This window comes from Emydura macquarii, unplaced genomic scaffold (assembly GCF_026122565.2).
Source record: "Emydura macquarii macquarii isolate MOO-44397 ecotype Brisbane River unplaced genomic scaffold, CSIRO-AGI_Emac_v2 contig_3603, whole genome shotgun sequence".
In the NCBI taxonomy this organism is placed as follows: domain Eukaryota; kingdom Metazoa; phylum Chordata; order Testudines; family Chelidae; genus Emydura; species Emydura macquarii.
In genome coordinates this window covers 6,974,798-6,991,829 of record NW_027133740.1, presented here as the reverse complement: position 1 = coordinate 6,991,829, position 17,032 = coordinate 6,974,798, and the positions used below count along the sequence as shown (strand labels likewise).

The window sequence follows — 17,032 nt, the reverse complement described above, 5'->3', positions numbered from 1 at the left end:
CCTGTTGTGATTTAAGTTTAGCAAAAAAAAAAAAAAAAGGTAACAAAAGATATTGGGGGTCAGTTAAACTGCAAATTAATTACTCAGATATTTAAGCATCAGTTTGTTTTTATTTTGAAGCAGCAGTTAGGATATGATACATGAATCTTTTGGCATAGTTTTTAAAATAGTTTCAGTTGTTTTTGTTGTTAAAAAACAATGCACCAAAAGGGTGCTGGGGTGGGGGGCATGTCTTTGAGATCCCAGATAACATTTGCCTTATGTATCCTCACAGTTGTCCAGCAAACTGAGTTTCTTTGAAGATAATGTTGTCAAATTGATTTTTTGGGAAGCCTACACTTACTAGGAAGAGTTTCAGGCAAAGTTACCTATCAGATACATTTTCTAGCAAGCCCACACTTGACAGATGCTGTTGCCGGGACAAAGACTCACTGTTGCATTGCACATGCACGTTGCATGCCTGAATACATATATTGTTTGGATTTTGTTGAATCGCAGATGGCATAATAAATCTTTGAGTAAGAGAGGGATGTTTCTCAGGGACCTGGGCATAGAAATGGTGAAATCATTGGTGCAGCAAGGCAACACTGCAGACTTGCCTCAGGCTTCTAGGGAAGTGGTATCCAGTGTGCTGGGTACTGATCTAAGAAAAGAAGATGTTACAGCTGTTCCAGAGAAGGAGACAGAAAAACACAACAGAAACATGCAAAGTGTAAAAACTTTGTGTGTTCAGAACCCATCACCTGTTTGCTCCATTTGTTCAAAGTCATAGTCCATTGACTGCCACTTTGCTATGTTTGTGCCTTTTATATTGTTGCTGTCTATTTTCAAAGTCTAAACATGGGTCAGTTAGACCCCAACACTTACGTAGTGTAGCTTTTTTTGTGTTTGATCATGGGGTCAGTTAGAGCCCCAACACAAGTACTGTGTAATGTGCTTCTGAATCTAGGAAAGTTTTAACTTGTTCGTAGTTCACTGGTTACAGTAGTTTTCAATGCATCCCGTGTTCTTTTTTTTTTTTTTCCAATTTTGACATAGTAGGGGTCTCCAAGATTCCAATATGGAAATATTTTGGTGATTTTTGATCCAATATGAGGGTTAACTCTTCTTACTTTTAGGCTGGCACAGCTGTTTTGAAGAGAAGTTTTCTGAGTGTTTCCTTACTAGGCACATAACTATAATGGGCCCTAATTCTGGCCGATTTTGAAAATGGCTCCAGTAAAAGTACACAATAGCACAATGAAAGCAGTATTACCATAGCCATATTATGACAACAGGCTGCACTCTTGCTGATTATTTCTGCTAGCCGCAGGCATACTCTTCAAGGTTTGGGGATATCATTTCTATCACCAGGTTAAGAGGTGTATGCCTAAGGATGCTGACTGTTCCTTATGATCCCTTGGTCCCGCCATGCTATTGACTGCACCTCTGTGACTCCTGTTGTAATATGGCTTCTCTATAGATTGGAGCAGAAAACTGCCTGCTGAATTTCTGGCTCTTCTGTGCACGTATGGCAGGCAGAATGTGACTGTAATTTAATACTTGCAATTATCATTGCTATTTTTTCTGCATTCTATTCTCATTTGTGAATAATTGTATGCTCATTTGGTTCTAAAAATCTCAAAAAGATTATAGAACAACTATCTCTGTGTGTTAATTTCCAATGAATCTCTTGCCATGATATTGAAAAAGGCTTAATTAATAGCAGTTAGAAGTTTATCAAGGAGGCGTGTAGTATATCAGGGAGTTGAGTGTCTTTCAAATTGTAGGCTGCACTTTGTGTGACTGATAAAAGGTCTTTTCTAGTATTTGAGCTGCTCACAGCCCCTGTAAATCTGGAACAAATTCTGAGAAAGCATATTGTGTTATGACTGGCATATCTGCAAGCGTGGAGCTGAGCTTGAGAACTAGACATAAGGTTTGCAAGGCATTCGTGCTGATGTCACTCCATTGGAATGAAGGGGCTGTTGAAACCGTAAATAGCTGCTGGCTATAGAAAGTAAGTATCTACTGGACCTCTTCTTTTTCTGTGAAGGAAAAAATGAAGAGCAAACCTAAAATCAGTAAACTGTATTTACAATGGGGAAATTTTAATTAGTTTAGGGCTTGTAGCTGTTTCAAACACTGTGCATAAGCAGTTGCTATTTGAGCAAATGTGAAGGCCAGTATTTGTGGAAAGTTTAAACTATGACATTTTTTCCTGTATTTTTTAAACTTGCCTTGCTTTATAAGGCACTGTTGGAATGGTAGAAGAATTATGTTTGTACCGTTAATGCAGGAAGGAGCTGGGATTTAAGCTAACAGAAATCTGTAACAGCAAGCTTCAGTTCAGCAAGAACTAGCTTCCAAACTTAATGGCCACCAGGCTGTGGAGGACCTCTCCGTATTCTTGGGGGAAATTCGCTCTCGGTGAATGGGTGGGTCAGAACCAAAACTTTGGAGGAAGGGGGACCAGACTGTGAACCTAGATCCAGATTTTACAGCTGGTCCCTTTACTGTATGAAAGGTCAAACCAAACCCCCAAATCCAAACAATCCAGAACTTGGGAGTGATTCAGGCTCTGGAGTCAGAACCAAATTTTGTAGCTCCGGTCTATCCATAGCATCTCAAAGACATTCAGAAGTATCCCTTTTTCCTAGACGTTGAGGGTTTTATAGCATCCTCTGGACTCCACTGAGCACTCAAAGAATCCTGTGATGGACAGTTTTGCCATGGCAGATGTAGGGAACAGATGTGAAGTAGAAAAGCTTTTAAAAAGACAAGGATCCAAAGTGTTGGAGTGAGCTCTCCTCGGCCCTCTGTTGTGCTGATGTCAAAGAAGGAGAGCAGGATATGCCAGCTACTTGGCTCTGTAATTCCTAGTATTAATGTGGAGAGATTTACGCACATAGCTTTCATTTGCTGACTTCAGTTGGGCCTGGAAGAGTGAGAAAAGGGTCAGAAATTAAAACCAAACAAAACTGGCTATTTGGGGCTGGAAGCCCTTAAACAAATGAGTGTACTCCCAGTGTCTCAAGCAATCACGGATATATTTTTGTTTTAAAGTTTACTGCCCATTGGAAGCAGAGTTTGTGATCCCTCTTCCCTACCATACTTGCAGTCATTGCATGATACTTGTACTCCTCCTAAAAGAGTACAGCACAGCCATGGTTAGGTGTTTTACACCAGTGGCGTAGCTATGGGTTGAAAAGCTTGAAAGCAGGCCCACCCAACCAGATCTTAAGCAATTCATCCCGTGTTTTTATCAGCCTCTGTTTTGCTTGGGACACAAGGCTTGTGTCCACCCGTGTCAACCACAGGCCCTGCCAAAAAATCAGTTCTAGCTACGCGTCTCTTTTACACAAGCATGAGGGGGCGACTGTGACCTGTGTGATGAGAATTAATTTTTGATGTGCTCTGTAATACCCAGTAGTGCCACTGTTCTTCCTAAGGCCCTGAGTTATAACAACATTCCTTCTGTTAATGAGGTATGGATTCAGCCCTTCTAGAGACTGGTAATACAGTTCTACCAGCTGGCCAGAAGGAGTCACAGTATGCATACTCCTTTTTCACACCACGGGCTGTCTCCAAAGAGCTCCCATTCTGTGTTGGCCCAGGAGAAAGAGCTCAAGCTTGATACTTGAATGCATAATTTATTAGCAAAGAGACTGGCCCCATCTGGTGGCAGATAGGACCAGCATCATTGCTTAGGGAAGGATCCATGATCTCTCTCTAGTTTGCCATAGACTCGTGTAGCCCAGAAGGTTGTGGAATCATATTTGTTATTGAGCAGAATTCAGCAACCCACAGAAGCCTGATAAGAATTCATCTGGCTCATGAAACAGTAAACAAAAAACCTAAAGAAATGCTATAAAAACTATCACCTCTGTGAGTGACTTTATCTTTTACAATAATAATTATAATAATAATTAATAATAAAAGAACACTAATGGCTTTTATTAAAAAGTTGTCACTGCTTTGCCATATGACAGTTTCACTGCGGTGTTATGTTACCACTTGCCTTTCATATGCATCTCTGTTGTCCATTGTCTCTTTAGATTATATTTCCCCCTCATTTAAGGTGTGTGATCTGTTATCATCATTATCACTGTTCATGCCATTGTTCTATGTCTGAATGCAGTGTGGTGCCTCTTAAACCTCAAAGGCACGCACCATCCATTTTGTATAGTGTATGATCTGGAAGTTCATGTGATGAACATTTTTTCTCTCTGTGTGTAAGGTGTCACAATTATTTCCTTTCTTAAAAGGTAGTATGATTTATGGTACTAGCAGCAATGGAATAAGCCTAATGTAACTCAGACCTGCAAAAGTGCAAGGATCATGCATGAATGATGCAAACGTCATGAATGTATCCCATTTTCTAACTGTTTAAATAGACACAGAACACCCTGGATGTTGAATGTTTAAATAAAGGTTCAAAAATGAAAATTATTCCTGGGCTTATTAAACGGATATAAAAGCAGATTTGGAACTGGTTTGTAATTGGAACATTGGACTAAGTGCCCTGAGGACATTGTCTGTCCAACCACACAAAGAAAGGCAGTGCAAGTTTCTCTGTGTTTGTATGCCAGTGTGCCTCAATGCTTCAAACCAGAGAAACAACTGGAAGTGCAAAAAAGGACAAATCAATCTCCAATACTCATCAGGCCTTGATCTCTTCGATGAAACCGCCAATGTTCATGGGCGCCATTAGTACTAGTGTGGGTGACTTACAGTCTTTTGTGCTGGAATACTTTACTGCGGGTGACACGAAATGATTTCACTCTGCAGCAAAATGTCGAGGTCAGGGCCAATTTGGGGATTAAAAAAATTAACTCTTCAGTTTATGCGAGTGCCCACGTGGTGGGAAGAATATCTTGCCATCGGAACCTCCTGAGCTCAGTGCTCAGCATCGGTGGTCCTTGAAAGAGCTAGTTGTTTGGTCATGTAAATTAAATTCATTCATAGCTGAGATTCAGATTGCTACTCTTCACAGCTCTCCTTAGTTACATTGACTCGGGTCTTTTTACTTACCTGAGTTTTCCAATAAAGTTTCCTTTACTTGTTCCCAGCTCCAAACTGACATGTGGACAGTTGTGATTATAGGCATTGTGCGTCTGGCACCAAGTCCTTCTGAGCCTGGAGGAGTGTGGGTGGCTGAGGCAGTGGGTGTGTGCATGTGTGCAGGCTATGTACTTAGTGAACTGGAATCAAAAGTTTTCCTAGGGTTAGGGGTATGTTAACTTTGGTTATAAAGCTGTTGCTTTTACGTTTTTGTCATTGCTGGGGATACTCTACTCTCTTAGGTCTCGTTATTCAACTCCAGGGCTTGGAATGGCTTGAACCTGCAGCCCTTCCCCGCAAGGCATCAAAAGGGCTTAGTTACTGTACAGAGCTATCATTTTTCACAAGGAGAGGAAAGTGAAATTTCATTGAGCTTTAGGGTTGATTTTCATCTCTTATTTAGCGTGACACCAAAAGTACCCTTGCTCGAAAGCAGACTGAGGAGAGAAAATTCAGTCCACATGTTCAGGATTTAAGGTCAAGAAAGATTCAAACTTAGCTTCTGGGCCTGTAATTGAGGGTGACATAATGACAATAAAGAAACTTTCAGTGGCATAGTAACAGCATTCTGTTACCCATTGTAGGCATAGAATCAGGTTCTACAAATGGGCCCACAGTACTGGTTTTGAACTCCTTCAGAATTTTCAGAGCTGGATCCAAATTTCATGGCTCAGGTCTGCCTCTGCAATAGGACTAAAGGGAACACTGAATTCCCGAACTCCCTAAACATTGATGAATTTTGTGTTTAGATCAACATCTGGATCTCCTCTCTGCGGGTTCAGGCTCATCTGTATAGTTGTCAGGTCAGATACGTCCTATCCATACTGAAGCATGCTAATTTATATACTTTAACACACTTTACCAGTTATCCACTGTGGAAAACTGGCTCTGCTATCTTGCTCTTATTCAGAATTATTTTAGGTTAATTTTTGTCAAGTGGTTGAGGCTAAAAAGCACTCCAGTTCATAAGAGGCAGGCAGGGCTGTCATTCCCACTACACACTGAGGCACATTCTTTCAGGAGGAGATGGGCATTTACACGGGTCAGCAGACTTTCACTAAAATAAAAAGGCTATTAATTTTCCCGTAGAGAAGGCTGTAGGTAGGGAAATGAGGACTCTCCTTGCGTGGTGCTCCATGGATGACTGAATAAAAATACTTTTGGTTAATAAGCCAGAATTAGGGTCAATATTAATTGAGTTATAGAAGCCCCTGGATCTTTTTTGCAGCATATCTGTGGAACTAAGTTTGGGGGCGGGGGGGGGGGGGGGGGGATTGATTGCCACATGAAACCAAATATAAATCAGTTTAGGAAGTCTGTGGAAGTCAGCTCTGCAGCCACAGTCATTAAGGCTCAAAAATTCCCCAGGCCACTCATTCTTACACCATAATATATTTTTCATATTCATGTATAAGGAACCATATATTGTATTTCTTCTTCCATTGTTACATAAGAGCAAACTTTGCCACAAGAAACTTTTTCTAATGATTCAGTCATACTGTTCTCTGTCTCTTTCCTAGCAAAAAGTTCACCATGGAGGAATATAGAGTTTGGTGACATTATTGCCATCTAATGGTAATAATTTACTTCTTTTCTGTCTGTTTTACAGAATACGACTCAGAAACCAAAAGAGTTCAAGACATACTTTCTGGAATAGAGAAACCACAGGTACGTGTTCCAGATTTACAAAAAAAGATGGCTTCACAAATATGCCAATTAATAGGAGATGGCCTCTGAATTATTATATGCCATAATGTTATATAAATGTATTTTCATCCAAGAACATTTTTATGGATCACAATTCTGTAGTCTAAACAGAGTATTTACTGAGGCAAATCTCCCAGTCCATACAATGGGCATAATCTCTAGGTGTTTTATAGCAGTTTCTGGAGCTTAATTAATTGCTATTTGTTGAGCACTTTGGAATCCTTACATTAATTTATTAGTGTTAGTTATTTCATTATATGTGTTATATAACATAATGCACATGTAAGGACAAAAATAATTAAATCACTTATTTATTCGATACCAATTCTCCTGTCCCCTGCCCCCAGACAGCTTTAATTTGAAATAATAAATGAGTAATTAAAAAGCAATACTTTGATGAGAAGGAACCAAATTTTCTTGTTTAATAACATTAAAAAGTGTGGAAAATAGGTTTCTGTTTGCAATAAAGGCCCCAGTCCTGCAAACAGATGCACCAGGGCAGACATTGTGTTCACATGATATTCTGGACTCCATCCACTTTAGGGTTTGCACCAGTGCATCTGTTTGCAGGACTGGCGCCTTAAGCAATAAAGGAATAAATGGGGAATCTGAATCCCTGCTGACTTGAAGTTGCAGTGATTTACGCAGACTTTTTTTTTCAAATTAAATTTTTTTCATACAAATATTTGTCATGAACAATGTGATTGACTTCATATTCTTTGGCTAACTCCTCTGTTCTGTACTATTGCAATTAACATACCCTTGGTGTGTATTCATAAGCAGTGGATCGTTCTGCTGAGGAAAAGTAGTTCACTGTTTTGACTGCCATGGGATTGCTATGTAATCTATTCTAAGAATATTGAGATGTAATAATTTTATGAACACTGTATGTGGCCTGGTCAGTGAGGTGCAGTTATTGTACGTTGGGTAGAAGATTTTCCAATTTGAATGTATTGGTTTAGTTCAATAGGGGGCTATGGAAAAAACAAGCAGGGAAGCAACCCAAAGGATCCTGGCAAGAATCTCCTAACAAATGCTTCGGGGACAATTACAAGACAATGGAGGAAACTGTTAGCTCTGAGGATCCTATGTCCTGTCGCCAATGAAGATACAAGTTTTTATTTTCAGGCTGCAAGCCCAGAGATTAAAAGAACATTAAACCGTTAAAAAGCCCTTCTGGGATGTGGGGTGTGTCAGTTGTCAGCAGCTGTTCAGGGAGACACTAACACAGAGAGAGACACCATGGAGGGAATAAAGGAGTGGGCCTTTCTCAGATCCAGGGAATGGCGAGCCTTAACAAAAGGCAAGCATGTATATAGATTGGTTTATTTTTTGAGATCTGTCTTGTCTTAAATGCTTTGGTTCAAAATAAATAACACTCTGCTTTTAAGAAGGCTGTTTGGTTACTGAATGCCGCTTTCATTACCCCTGGAGGGAACAGAGCTCCAGGGTCTGAGCCTCAGTCAGACATGCTGAGATGCAGTTAGTACCAAGGGACTGCTGCCCAAGGCCTGGTCTGAGAGTGGGAGAATTGTATGTTTCCACCGCAAGACAGGTGGTGGCTTGAGGTCTGAGAAGAGATACGCTCAAAGACACTCTGCCCAATGAGCCATCTCTGTGGGACTACTGCCAATATTCTAAACCTCTGACAGGTCCCCAAAGCCACCATTTTTAAAAGAAACGTTCCTTCCTTTCCTCTCTTCAAATGAGGAATTGCCCACTCTCCGAACATGCACACTCAAAGTTCCAGTGGCCTATTACCCAGAGTGGGCAATGTTCAGAATTGCTTTAATGTCCGCTTAGAGAGACAAGGTGGGTGAGGTAGTATCTTTTATTGGACCACCTTCTGTTGGTGAGAGAGACAAGCTTTCGAGCTACGTAGAGCTCTTCAGATCTGGGCAAGGTACTCAAAGTGTCATAGAGTATTCCAGAGTCAGATGCAGGAGACTTATACCATTAGAAAGGAGGAATGTCTAGCCTTCGAAGATCCTGGGAATTCTGAAGTTAAATCTGTGACCTTTTTATGTACAGAGACGCTATTTTAGGTCAATTTTAGTTTTTATGGTTACCTCTGAATCCTGTATAATTGGACTGATGGTCCTAAAATTGCTTTTATGGGTATTTTTTTTCGTAATATTCGTGGCACATGCTTATTATGTGACGGTGTAACCATTGTATTGGTACACATTTGGGATAACCTGCATGCTTCCCTGTGACTTTAGCACTCATGAGTCACACCACTATCCCAACCTCATGCTAATAATAAATGTATATTGTTGCCCTTTTTTGACCAAAGTCTGGGACCCTGTGTGTGTTCCAGTTGAGAGTAGAAATTTCTGATGGTCAGGTATTTCTTTGGTGCAGTTTTGTTTATTTACAAAAAAATGAACAAAGTCCTGTGATTTTCATCACAGAGTGAATCAATAGCAGAAAACAGCTTCTTGTACTACAACAGCAGGGTACACTCTTCGCCTGCATCTCTGACCCAAAAATCTCTTTCCAGTCCTTCAGGCTGTCTCTCTCTTCCCCCCCTCTCTCTGTCTGTTCTTGTCTGACCTGAATTTCCGTGTAATCTTTTTTCCTATACACAACTATCCAAAACAACACTCAGCCAAAAGCTCCCGAATGGGTGCACGTGCCTTTTGTCTTAGGTGCTGCATATGCTTACACTTATATTAATCACGCCTATCAGTCTCAATGGTGTTTTAACTCAACCCGTAACAAGTCTTCACTCAGCTCATACCAATAACTAAGAATAAGATTGTCACGATGGCTCCCTGCCCCCATGGGTGGGGAGAAAAGGGGACCCGGAGCTCAAAGCTGCAGTGAGCAGCAAGGGACCCTTGGAGCTCCCTGTCACTGCCCGTGGCTCCCAGGCACCGCAGGCAGCCGGAGGGGTGGTCCCGAGAGTTCCCAGCTGCCATGAGCGGTTGGGGTTGGTAGCCCCTGCAGCTCTCAGCTCCTGGAGGTGATGGGGGGGCCCTGGAACTCTGATCCACCGCCGCGGATGGCAGGGATCCCCCCGAGTTCCAAATCGAACTGCCACTGACAGCCCTTTGAGCTTGGAGCTGCTGCGGAGGAGTGAGGGGCCCCTGCAATTCCAGGGGGCAAGAGGCCCCTGCAGCTCTGAGCCACGGGCAGCGGGAGGGATGACTCTGGAGCTCTGAGCTGCTGTTTTAGGCAGTGGGGGGGGAAAGTCTGGAGCTCCCAGGCACCGCTGCCGAGGCCCCCCACAGCTCCAAGCTGCCCTGGACGGTGGGTACTCCCCTGGTAGGAGGGTGCACGCACACCCAGAGCTCCCAGCCCTGGCCCCCAGCTCTCTGCCTCTGCAGGCAGCAGGGAGGGAGGGGGGCAACCCTGCCCCGCTGCTCTCATTCCACTCCCCACAGTCAGCCCCATTTTGTCATAGATAGTTATTTTTAGGAAAAGTCCAGGAGAGGTCGTGGCTTCTGTGAATTTTTGTTTATTGCATGTGACCTCTCCTGGACTTTTCCTAAAAATAACTGTGACAAAATCTTAACTTTGATGATAACATAGGCTACCATCATTTATTGTACACATAAACACGCACGCAGATGTACATGTATTTAACATATACACGTACATGTGTATAATGTGTACGTGTAGTTGGTAATGTGAGAAAAATTGTATTATGCAATTGCCATCGCTTCAGAAGTAGTAAAATATTTGTAGCCCCAGCAGAACATATCTAAAAGGGAAAAATAAAATTGTTTAATACAAGAAATAGAATATATGTAAAACAAATGAAGTAATGAGGGAACAGTGAATCAATTGGAAATGGATTTAAATTCAAGCAAAGAGTAAATTTTACAATATCTGACGTTGCTACCTATTTTGGGAAACTTCATGTAGACTGTAGTCATACCAAATTTTCCCTTTTATAAGGCAGCCCTTTAAAGGATATAGTTTGATTTTTCCCAGGATTGTTTGTTTAACCTGAAATCCTAGTGAGTTTCTAGTTCCTAATGTCACAGACAAAGTACTCATTCTCTGAAGTAGCCACCTTCATAAGGGAGGGGAAATCTGAGGCCAGGCTTCAAAAATGGCTGAGTGCCGCTGTTGTGTTCCATTACAATGGAACAGATCTAACTAGCTATAGAAGCTTGAAAGGTTATTGCATCCTTTCAGCAAATGCTGACAACTGCATGGGGGATGAGGAGGGGAAGAGAGTAGAGAAGCAATACAGGTGTGCTGGGTCTGAGTTCACATGAAGATTGGCTTTATATTAAAGAGCCTGTTCCTGCTGTCCTTTCAAGTCGTTGGGGTTTTTGTCTGATTAAGGACTGCAGCATCAGACCATAATTTGAAAGGGAAAACTTGACCTAGTAAAAGCCATGAGCTCATTTGACCCACAAGCCTTTCAGACATTGCCCTCTGGGGAACAAAGGAATGCTGCATTCAGTGTAGCTCGCACACATACAATAAACCCCCAGATCACAAAAGGTCTGTGAACAATAGCCCAAACTTTCAAAGTAAACTTGTTTGGAAACCTTGGCCCTAGTTCATGACCTGAATAACTGGGAGAACTGATACTTATCAGTCTTGTAACTTTATTAAAGTACTGCCAGGGTTGTGATTATTTTATAAGGGCTTTCGTCAAATAATTATTTACTACACCACCTTCTCAATAGCATATAAAGCAGACATTTACCGTGTAAGATGTGAAGTTTGCAGGAACTAATTAGCTGTGCTTTTTACACACACAACTCCCATGACAAAGAATGTGTAGTTACTTCTCAACCTTAAAAAAAATCTGTAAAACTCAAATACAATAGCTTGTAAGACAAAGTGGTGAAGGTTACCCAACTGGAAAAAGTACTTCTGACAGCATGGGCCTTTCCATCTGCGCAAGGACACTACACAAAGGAGAATCATCTCCCCAAATGATAAATAAATCTTCCAGTTTGTAATATTTTGGTGTGGTAGAGTTAAGACAGCATTAAAAATGAACAAATACTATGCTATTCCTGTTTAGAATTAGTACCACACTTACGTATTTTATACCAGTACTGCAAGTTCAGTGTTTAATTGAACAAAAACATTCTATTCCTGGGGAACTATCCCAATGGTAAAGTAGTGGAATCTCCTTCTTCACTTGAGTAATATAAAACTGGTCTGGACAAAATTCGTTGGGTAAAAATCCTGCACTGGCTGAGGGGGGAAGAGTAGATGATGTTATAATGAGTCAAGACACAGTTTAGAATCTGACCTCCCATTTTAAGCTTTGAAAAGATGGAGTAGCTTCCTTATCTTGTCATTGACTTCAGTGTGAACAGGATTGGACCCAGCATCATGAAATAGCTGTGATGCTGTCTTGTGCATAAAGAAAATTCCAGAAAGGGTATTGCCCAAGCGCTCGGTTTCTTCTGAAAGCTGTTCAGCTCCTTCAGCTGCCATTAGGACAAATAGAAGTTGAGAGCACTGAGCACCTTTCATGCCTATTGTTTTTAAGTTGAATAGTTGGGGCTGTATTCTTTCCTTCATAGCAGGCATAATATTCACTGATACTTGCAGAAGTTATTTGTCATACCAAGAGGCACTCACTAAAGAAAACATTGAAGATACACAACCAGTGGCCGGTGACTATGGTGTCAGACTGAGCCTGTTCGCTCACTGGAAAGCAGATTGTATTTCCCCAGAGTTGTACAAATTTATTTGCTCCAAATTCTCACTCTCCTGTGCATAGTACTATTCTGGGTTGCCATGCTAAAAATATGGTCTCAGAATTGCAGTTTCTGATGTCATCTAATAATGAATCCCATTTATGTATAAACAGGGGCGTGTGCAAGAATTAAAAATGGGCCGCTTTTGGAGGGTCATGTTCTGTGCCCCCTGGGGCTGGAGGAGCTCACTCCTCCTCCTCCCGGGGCTGGAGGAGTTCTGTGCCCCAATTTTTTTTTGGGGGGGGGGGGGGGGCGTTCTCCCTCCTCCCCCTCGTGCACACCCCTGCCTATAAATACCCTTTGTTGCATGCCATACAGGCTTTGCAAAGGTGTCTGATTGACACTTTCAGGGTTCACTTAGGAATTATTTTAATTGTTGGGTACCTGTTTATTTTAAAACTCAATCTTTGACATCAGCAACTGCTGTGTGTTCACCATCACCACCATTACATGTCAGTAGAAGAACTGGAACATGGATCTTCAGCATCAAAAGGTTAAACCTCTAGCACTTCAGCTAATGGAACAACTCCCTCAACTGGTAGCCACAGAAATCTTTTATTCCTATGTGAACCAGCCTGTGCAGAGCCACATTGATTTAAACATGTACCAGCATTTTTATGTGGGTAGCCCATAAGATTTACTGTTTCTCTGGCGTTAAAGAGAAACTTCACTTTCTACAAATTACTGAAGTTCATTGAAGGACAAGGCTTTTTACCAAATAGAGAGCATATATACGTGTGTCCTAGCTAGTAGTCATAAAAAATTTTTTCAATAGAACATTGGCCGGATATTGTGTATCAAGTTCCAAATCCCTGTCTGAATTTATGAAAAACAATTATGCAAGCATATGTCCATAATAACAGAAGAAATCTCCCAGTAGTTGATCTAGTAGTAATGTATGTCCCAAAAAAAAAGTTACCATTTGGTTCTTTTTATTTCTCAGTTCTCTCTGGCCTGTAAAATATTTATTGATATCAAATGTAATTTTTTAGCTGTAAATATATTTAGTTTTGGCCATGATTTCATTCTGTTAGGATACCTGAGAGATTTAAATTGCTTTGTCTGACTTGAGACTTTGGGCTTTTCTTATAGATGTCTTGCTAATCCAATGTAATTTTTAACCAGTCCAGGTGTTTGAAGCAAACAATTATTGTATTACTCTAGGACAATAGTAAGAGAACAAGAAATCGTAGGAAAACTGTAAGACTAATCTGCGAATACTTCTTGAGAAATTTTTTTTGATACTACTTAAAATTTCATCTTCTACATCTTCAGCTTATGTTGAAGAGATGCTTTGTTTTGGGCATGGTTAACTAAGTTTACTGACATTAAACTAAAATGTTGATAACTTAAACACTGCTCTCAAAGTTAAGATGAGAGAGACTTTATGGTTTCACCTCCTTGTCAGTATGTTAAAAAAATCTCAGACTTAGGAGTTGGCTTTAGAAAGCATCTGCTTAATATATCAATATAAGGAGCAGTAGTTGAGGTGCTTTTCAGCTAGAGAAAATGTATTTTTCAGATGAGATGTTAAATGATCTGCATTATGGACATTAAAGGTTTCCAGAACTCTTTCTTGCTGGAAAGTACATCTTTAAATTTGGATCTTCCAACCACATTCCCAATGAAGCTACATTTTTGCAAGCTATGTTGGACCTCAAGGAGTAAATTCCAAGCACAGTTGCACAGCAAATTAGTCTTGCAAGTACTGTTACCATTAATGGGAGAGGAGTGCCAGATTCCTATGGAAAAGTATAGAAAATGTATAACCGAGTCTCTAAATCATTCAGCTTCTTACACCTTCTGAAATAACAGAGATTTTTGCTTTATAAGTATTTTGGCGAAATCTGCTAGAATAATAAAACTAGTAAAAGTTGACATGTAGCAGAAATTAATAAGAAACATAAAATCTTGTACGCTGGAATGTAACCTCACCTCCTCCTCACATAGGCTAATTTTTTTTCACTGTTACATTTGATGCTTGCAATTTTAAGAGATTACTCATTTTCATTATCTAAACTCGAGATTATGTGGCAGAGTGCTTAGGGCTACAAAATGATTTTTCAGGGATTTCTTCAGAAGACTTACTTAGAAGCACAGTACTTTCTTTCCAGGATAGCCACTGTAAGCATTGTTTTTAGAAGCATTAATGTTTTTCTCTTTCTCTCAGCACAGTATCAGAAGTCTGTTCAAATGGAAGCTACTGTACTGTGCAGGTTTATGGTGAATGTGATGCTTCTGGCATTATGCCAGTGGATTGTCCTGTTAAGGAATGTTGTAGAGCAAAAAAAGCTGGGCTAGTTTTAGATTCTGTCCACACTAGGATTATTTGAACGTATAGACTCATAGATTTTAAGGTCAGAAGGGGCCATCATAATTCCAAACAGGTGCACCTCCTCTGGTGGCAGCACTAGTGAAGGCTGCAGTATAGACAAGAATGTTGACACACTGTTCAGAATGCTTTCTAAATTTTGTCTAAACTACCGAATCCACTGATAGAGCTGCCCTTACTGGGAATTCTGGGTCAGAAATATCCTAGTGAAGACAAGGCCAAGGTAGCCATTTTTGGATTTAATTTGTGAAAGACACTGTTTTTTAAATGAGTTCCAGAGGGGTAGCCGTGTTAGTCTATTTTTAACAAAACAGCAAGAGTTTTGTGGCACCTTAAAGACTATCAAATTTCTTTGGGGATAAGCTTTCGTGGGCAGAAACCCACTTCGTCGGCGTTTTTTAAATGTTTTTCTTTTAGCCTTTCCCATTAGTGTAGCTTTACAAATACTTCAGTTATTGCAGCCTTCGGTCATTTGGCTTGTGCAGAGAGTTCCTTCTTGTATTTTAGAAAATGTAATCAATCACTTTTTTCTTAGTTAAAGATGGTCACAAATAAAAGCTGCCAAAAAGATAAGCACATAGGAATTTGCCATACAGAATCAGGCCAGTGGCCCATTTAGTCCAGTATGCTGTCTCCAACGGTGGCCAGCAGCTTATGCTTCAGAAGAAGGTGTAAGGAATCGCAAAGTGGACAATTATGAACGGAATAACTAGCCTGCAGTAGGGGAAATTTCTTCTTAGCCATTGTCAGTAAGGGATTGGCTTATGCCCTGAAGCTCTCCTAAGCTGTTTTGTTTTTCCTATCTATGTATACCACTGTGGATATTTTTGGATCAGTGTTGCACCCTGAGAAGCAGTTATCATTGAACTGTCCACAGCGAAGCCTAGGTCTTTGTTTTCTGTGTCTCAGCCAGTTTCTAATTAATTACAGTTCTTTATTTCCCACCAATGACTACTTAGTTTCCTTAATAACCCTTAGGGGTGGTATTTACAAGCAATTACTTGATAAAGAGCAAATATATTTGGTATGCTTATAAGAGAACACAGTACTTGAAAGTCACAGTAACTAACATTTCTTTTATAGGTTTCAAATATTCAAGCAAGAACAGTTTTACTTACGTGGTCTCCTCCAACTGGCCTTTTAACTGTGGATAGACACAGTAATGGCTTGCCTTACACTTGTACTTACGAGATTGCCTTATCAGACAAAGGGAGGGATGGAAAGTACAAGATAATTTACAGGTAACTATGTACTTTTTTCACGTATTGTTCTATATTTATATGTTAGTTAAAATGAGCTATCCTGGTTCTTCAAGTCCTGCCCTGGTATCCAGCCAATTTCACAAAAAAGTGTTTTGTCCCAATTTTTGTAATTCCCTCTCCACCTGTGAAAGCATCCCACAAGTTGATTGAGAGCATGTATGCGAGAGGGGCCATTCCCCAGCAGACCTGGCCAATGTTGTCACTCTCTCTCCAATGAATAGAGTGACCATTTCCCATCCCTCGGGGTATCAAAACGCGCCCACATGCACTTTCCTGGTGTGACAGCCACCCGCCAGAGTTAAAACCATGAGCTGCTAACATGCTTAACAGCCATGTCTCTGTAGCTGGGGATTATAACAGCTCATATCCTCTGCAGATCAGCACATTGGGGAACCTGTTATACACACTGAAAGGTGGGTTACATAGACTCCCCAACAAAATCATCCTCTCTGTGCTTTACTATCAGCAGGCCCAACTATGACTTAAACTGTAAATCTAGTGAGACTTTTCTGTTTCTAAATTCTGTGATCTTATGAGTTAATTTTATAATTAAGTGTGTGTAGTGCAATTCTATATATTCTTCACCTAATGAGGATCACCAGTATGGAAAAAAGTTTGCTGAGATGTCAGGCTGGCTATTTTGAAGTAGTTGCCTCCAAAAATTTGATTAAAGGTAATCCAGGTAGCATCATAATTACCTTTTTATGGCCAAGTTCATCTCCATTCTCAGGATGTCCTATAGCTTAACACACAGTTGTAATGTGGATAGGTTATATACATGCTCCATTATAAGCAGCCAAGGTAGCTGTTATTGCATTCAAGAGAAAATCCTGCAAAATATTGACCGCCTTATCTCTCCAAGAGGTCAGGCTGCACTAACTCATGTGGCAGTGTGTCATAGGAAACAATCCTGAATTTGCAGGTAGTTGTGCTGCCTTGCCCATCTCTAACCTCTGTCAACGCAGAAAACACATGTTCATACTTGAAGTCCCTTCTGTTCTCTT

At 40.7% G+C, this 17,032-nt stretch overlaps 1 protein-coding gene across 4 annotated transcripts in view; it reads left to right on the top strand.

The window, feature by feature from the left end:
* FNDC3B (fibronectin type III domain containing 3B) overlaps window positions 1-17,032 on the top strand; it is a 322,142-nt gene that overhangs the window by 201,742 nt on the left and 103,368 nt on the right. For all 4 annotated transcript variants that reach the window (XM_067536459.1, XM_067536462.1, XM_067536460.1 and 1 more), the window contains exons 7-8: window positions 6,653-6,711; window positions 15,850-16,007. In XM_067536459.1, the coding sequence (XP_067392560.1) occupies window positions 6,653-6,711; window positions 15,850-16,007 (217 nt within the window). The remainder of the gene's footprint in view (window positions 1-6,652; window positions 6,712-15,849; window positions 16,008-17,032) is intronic.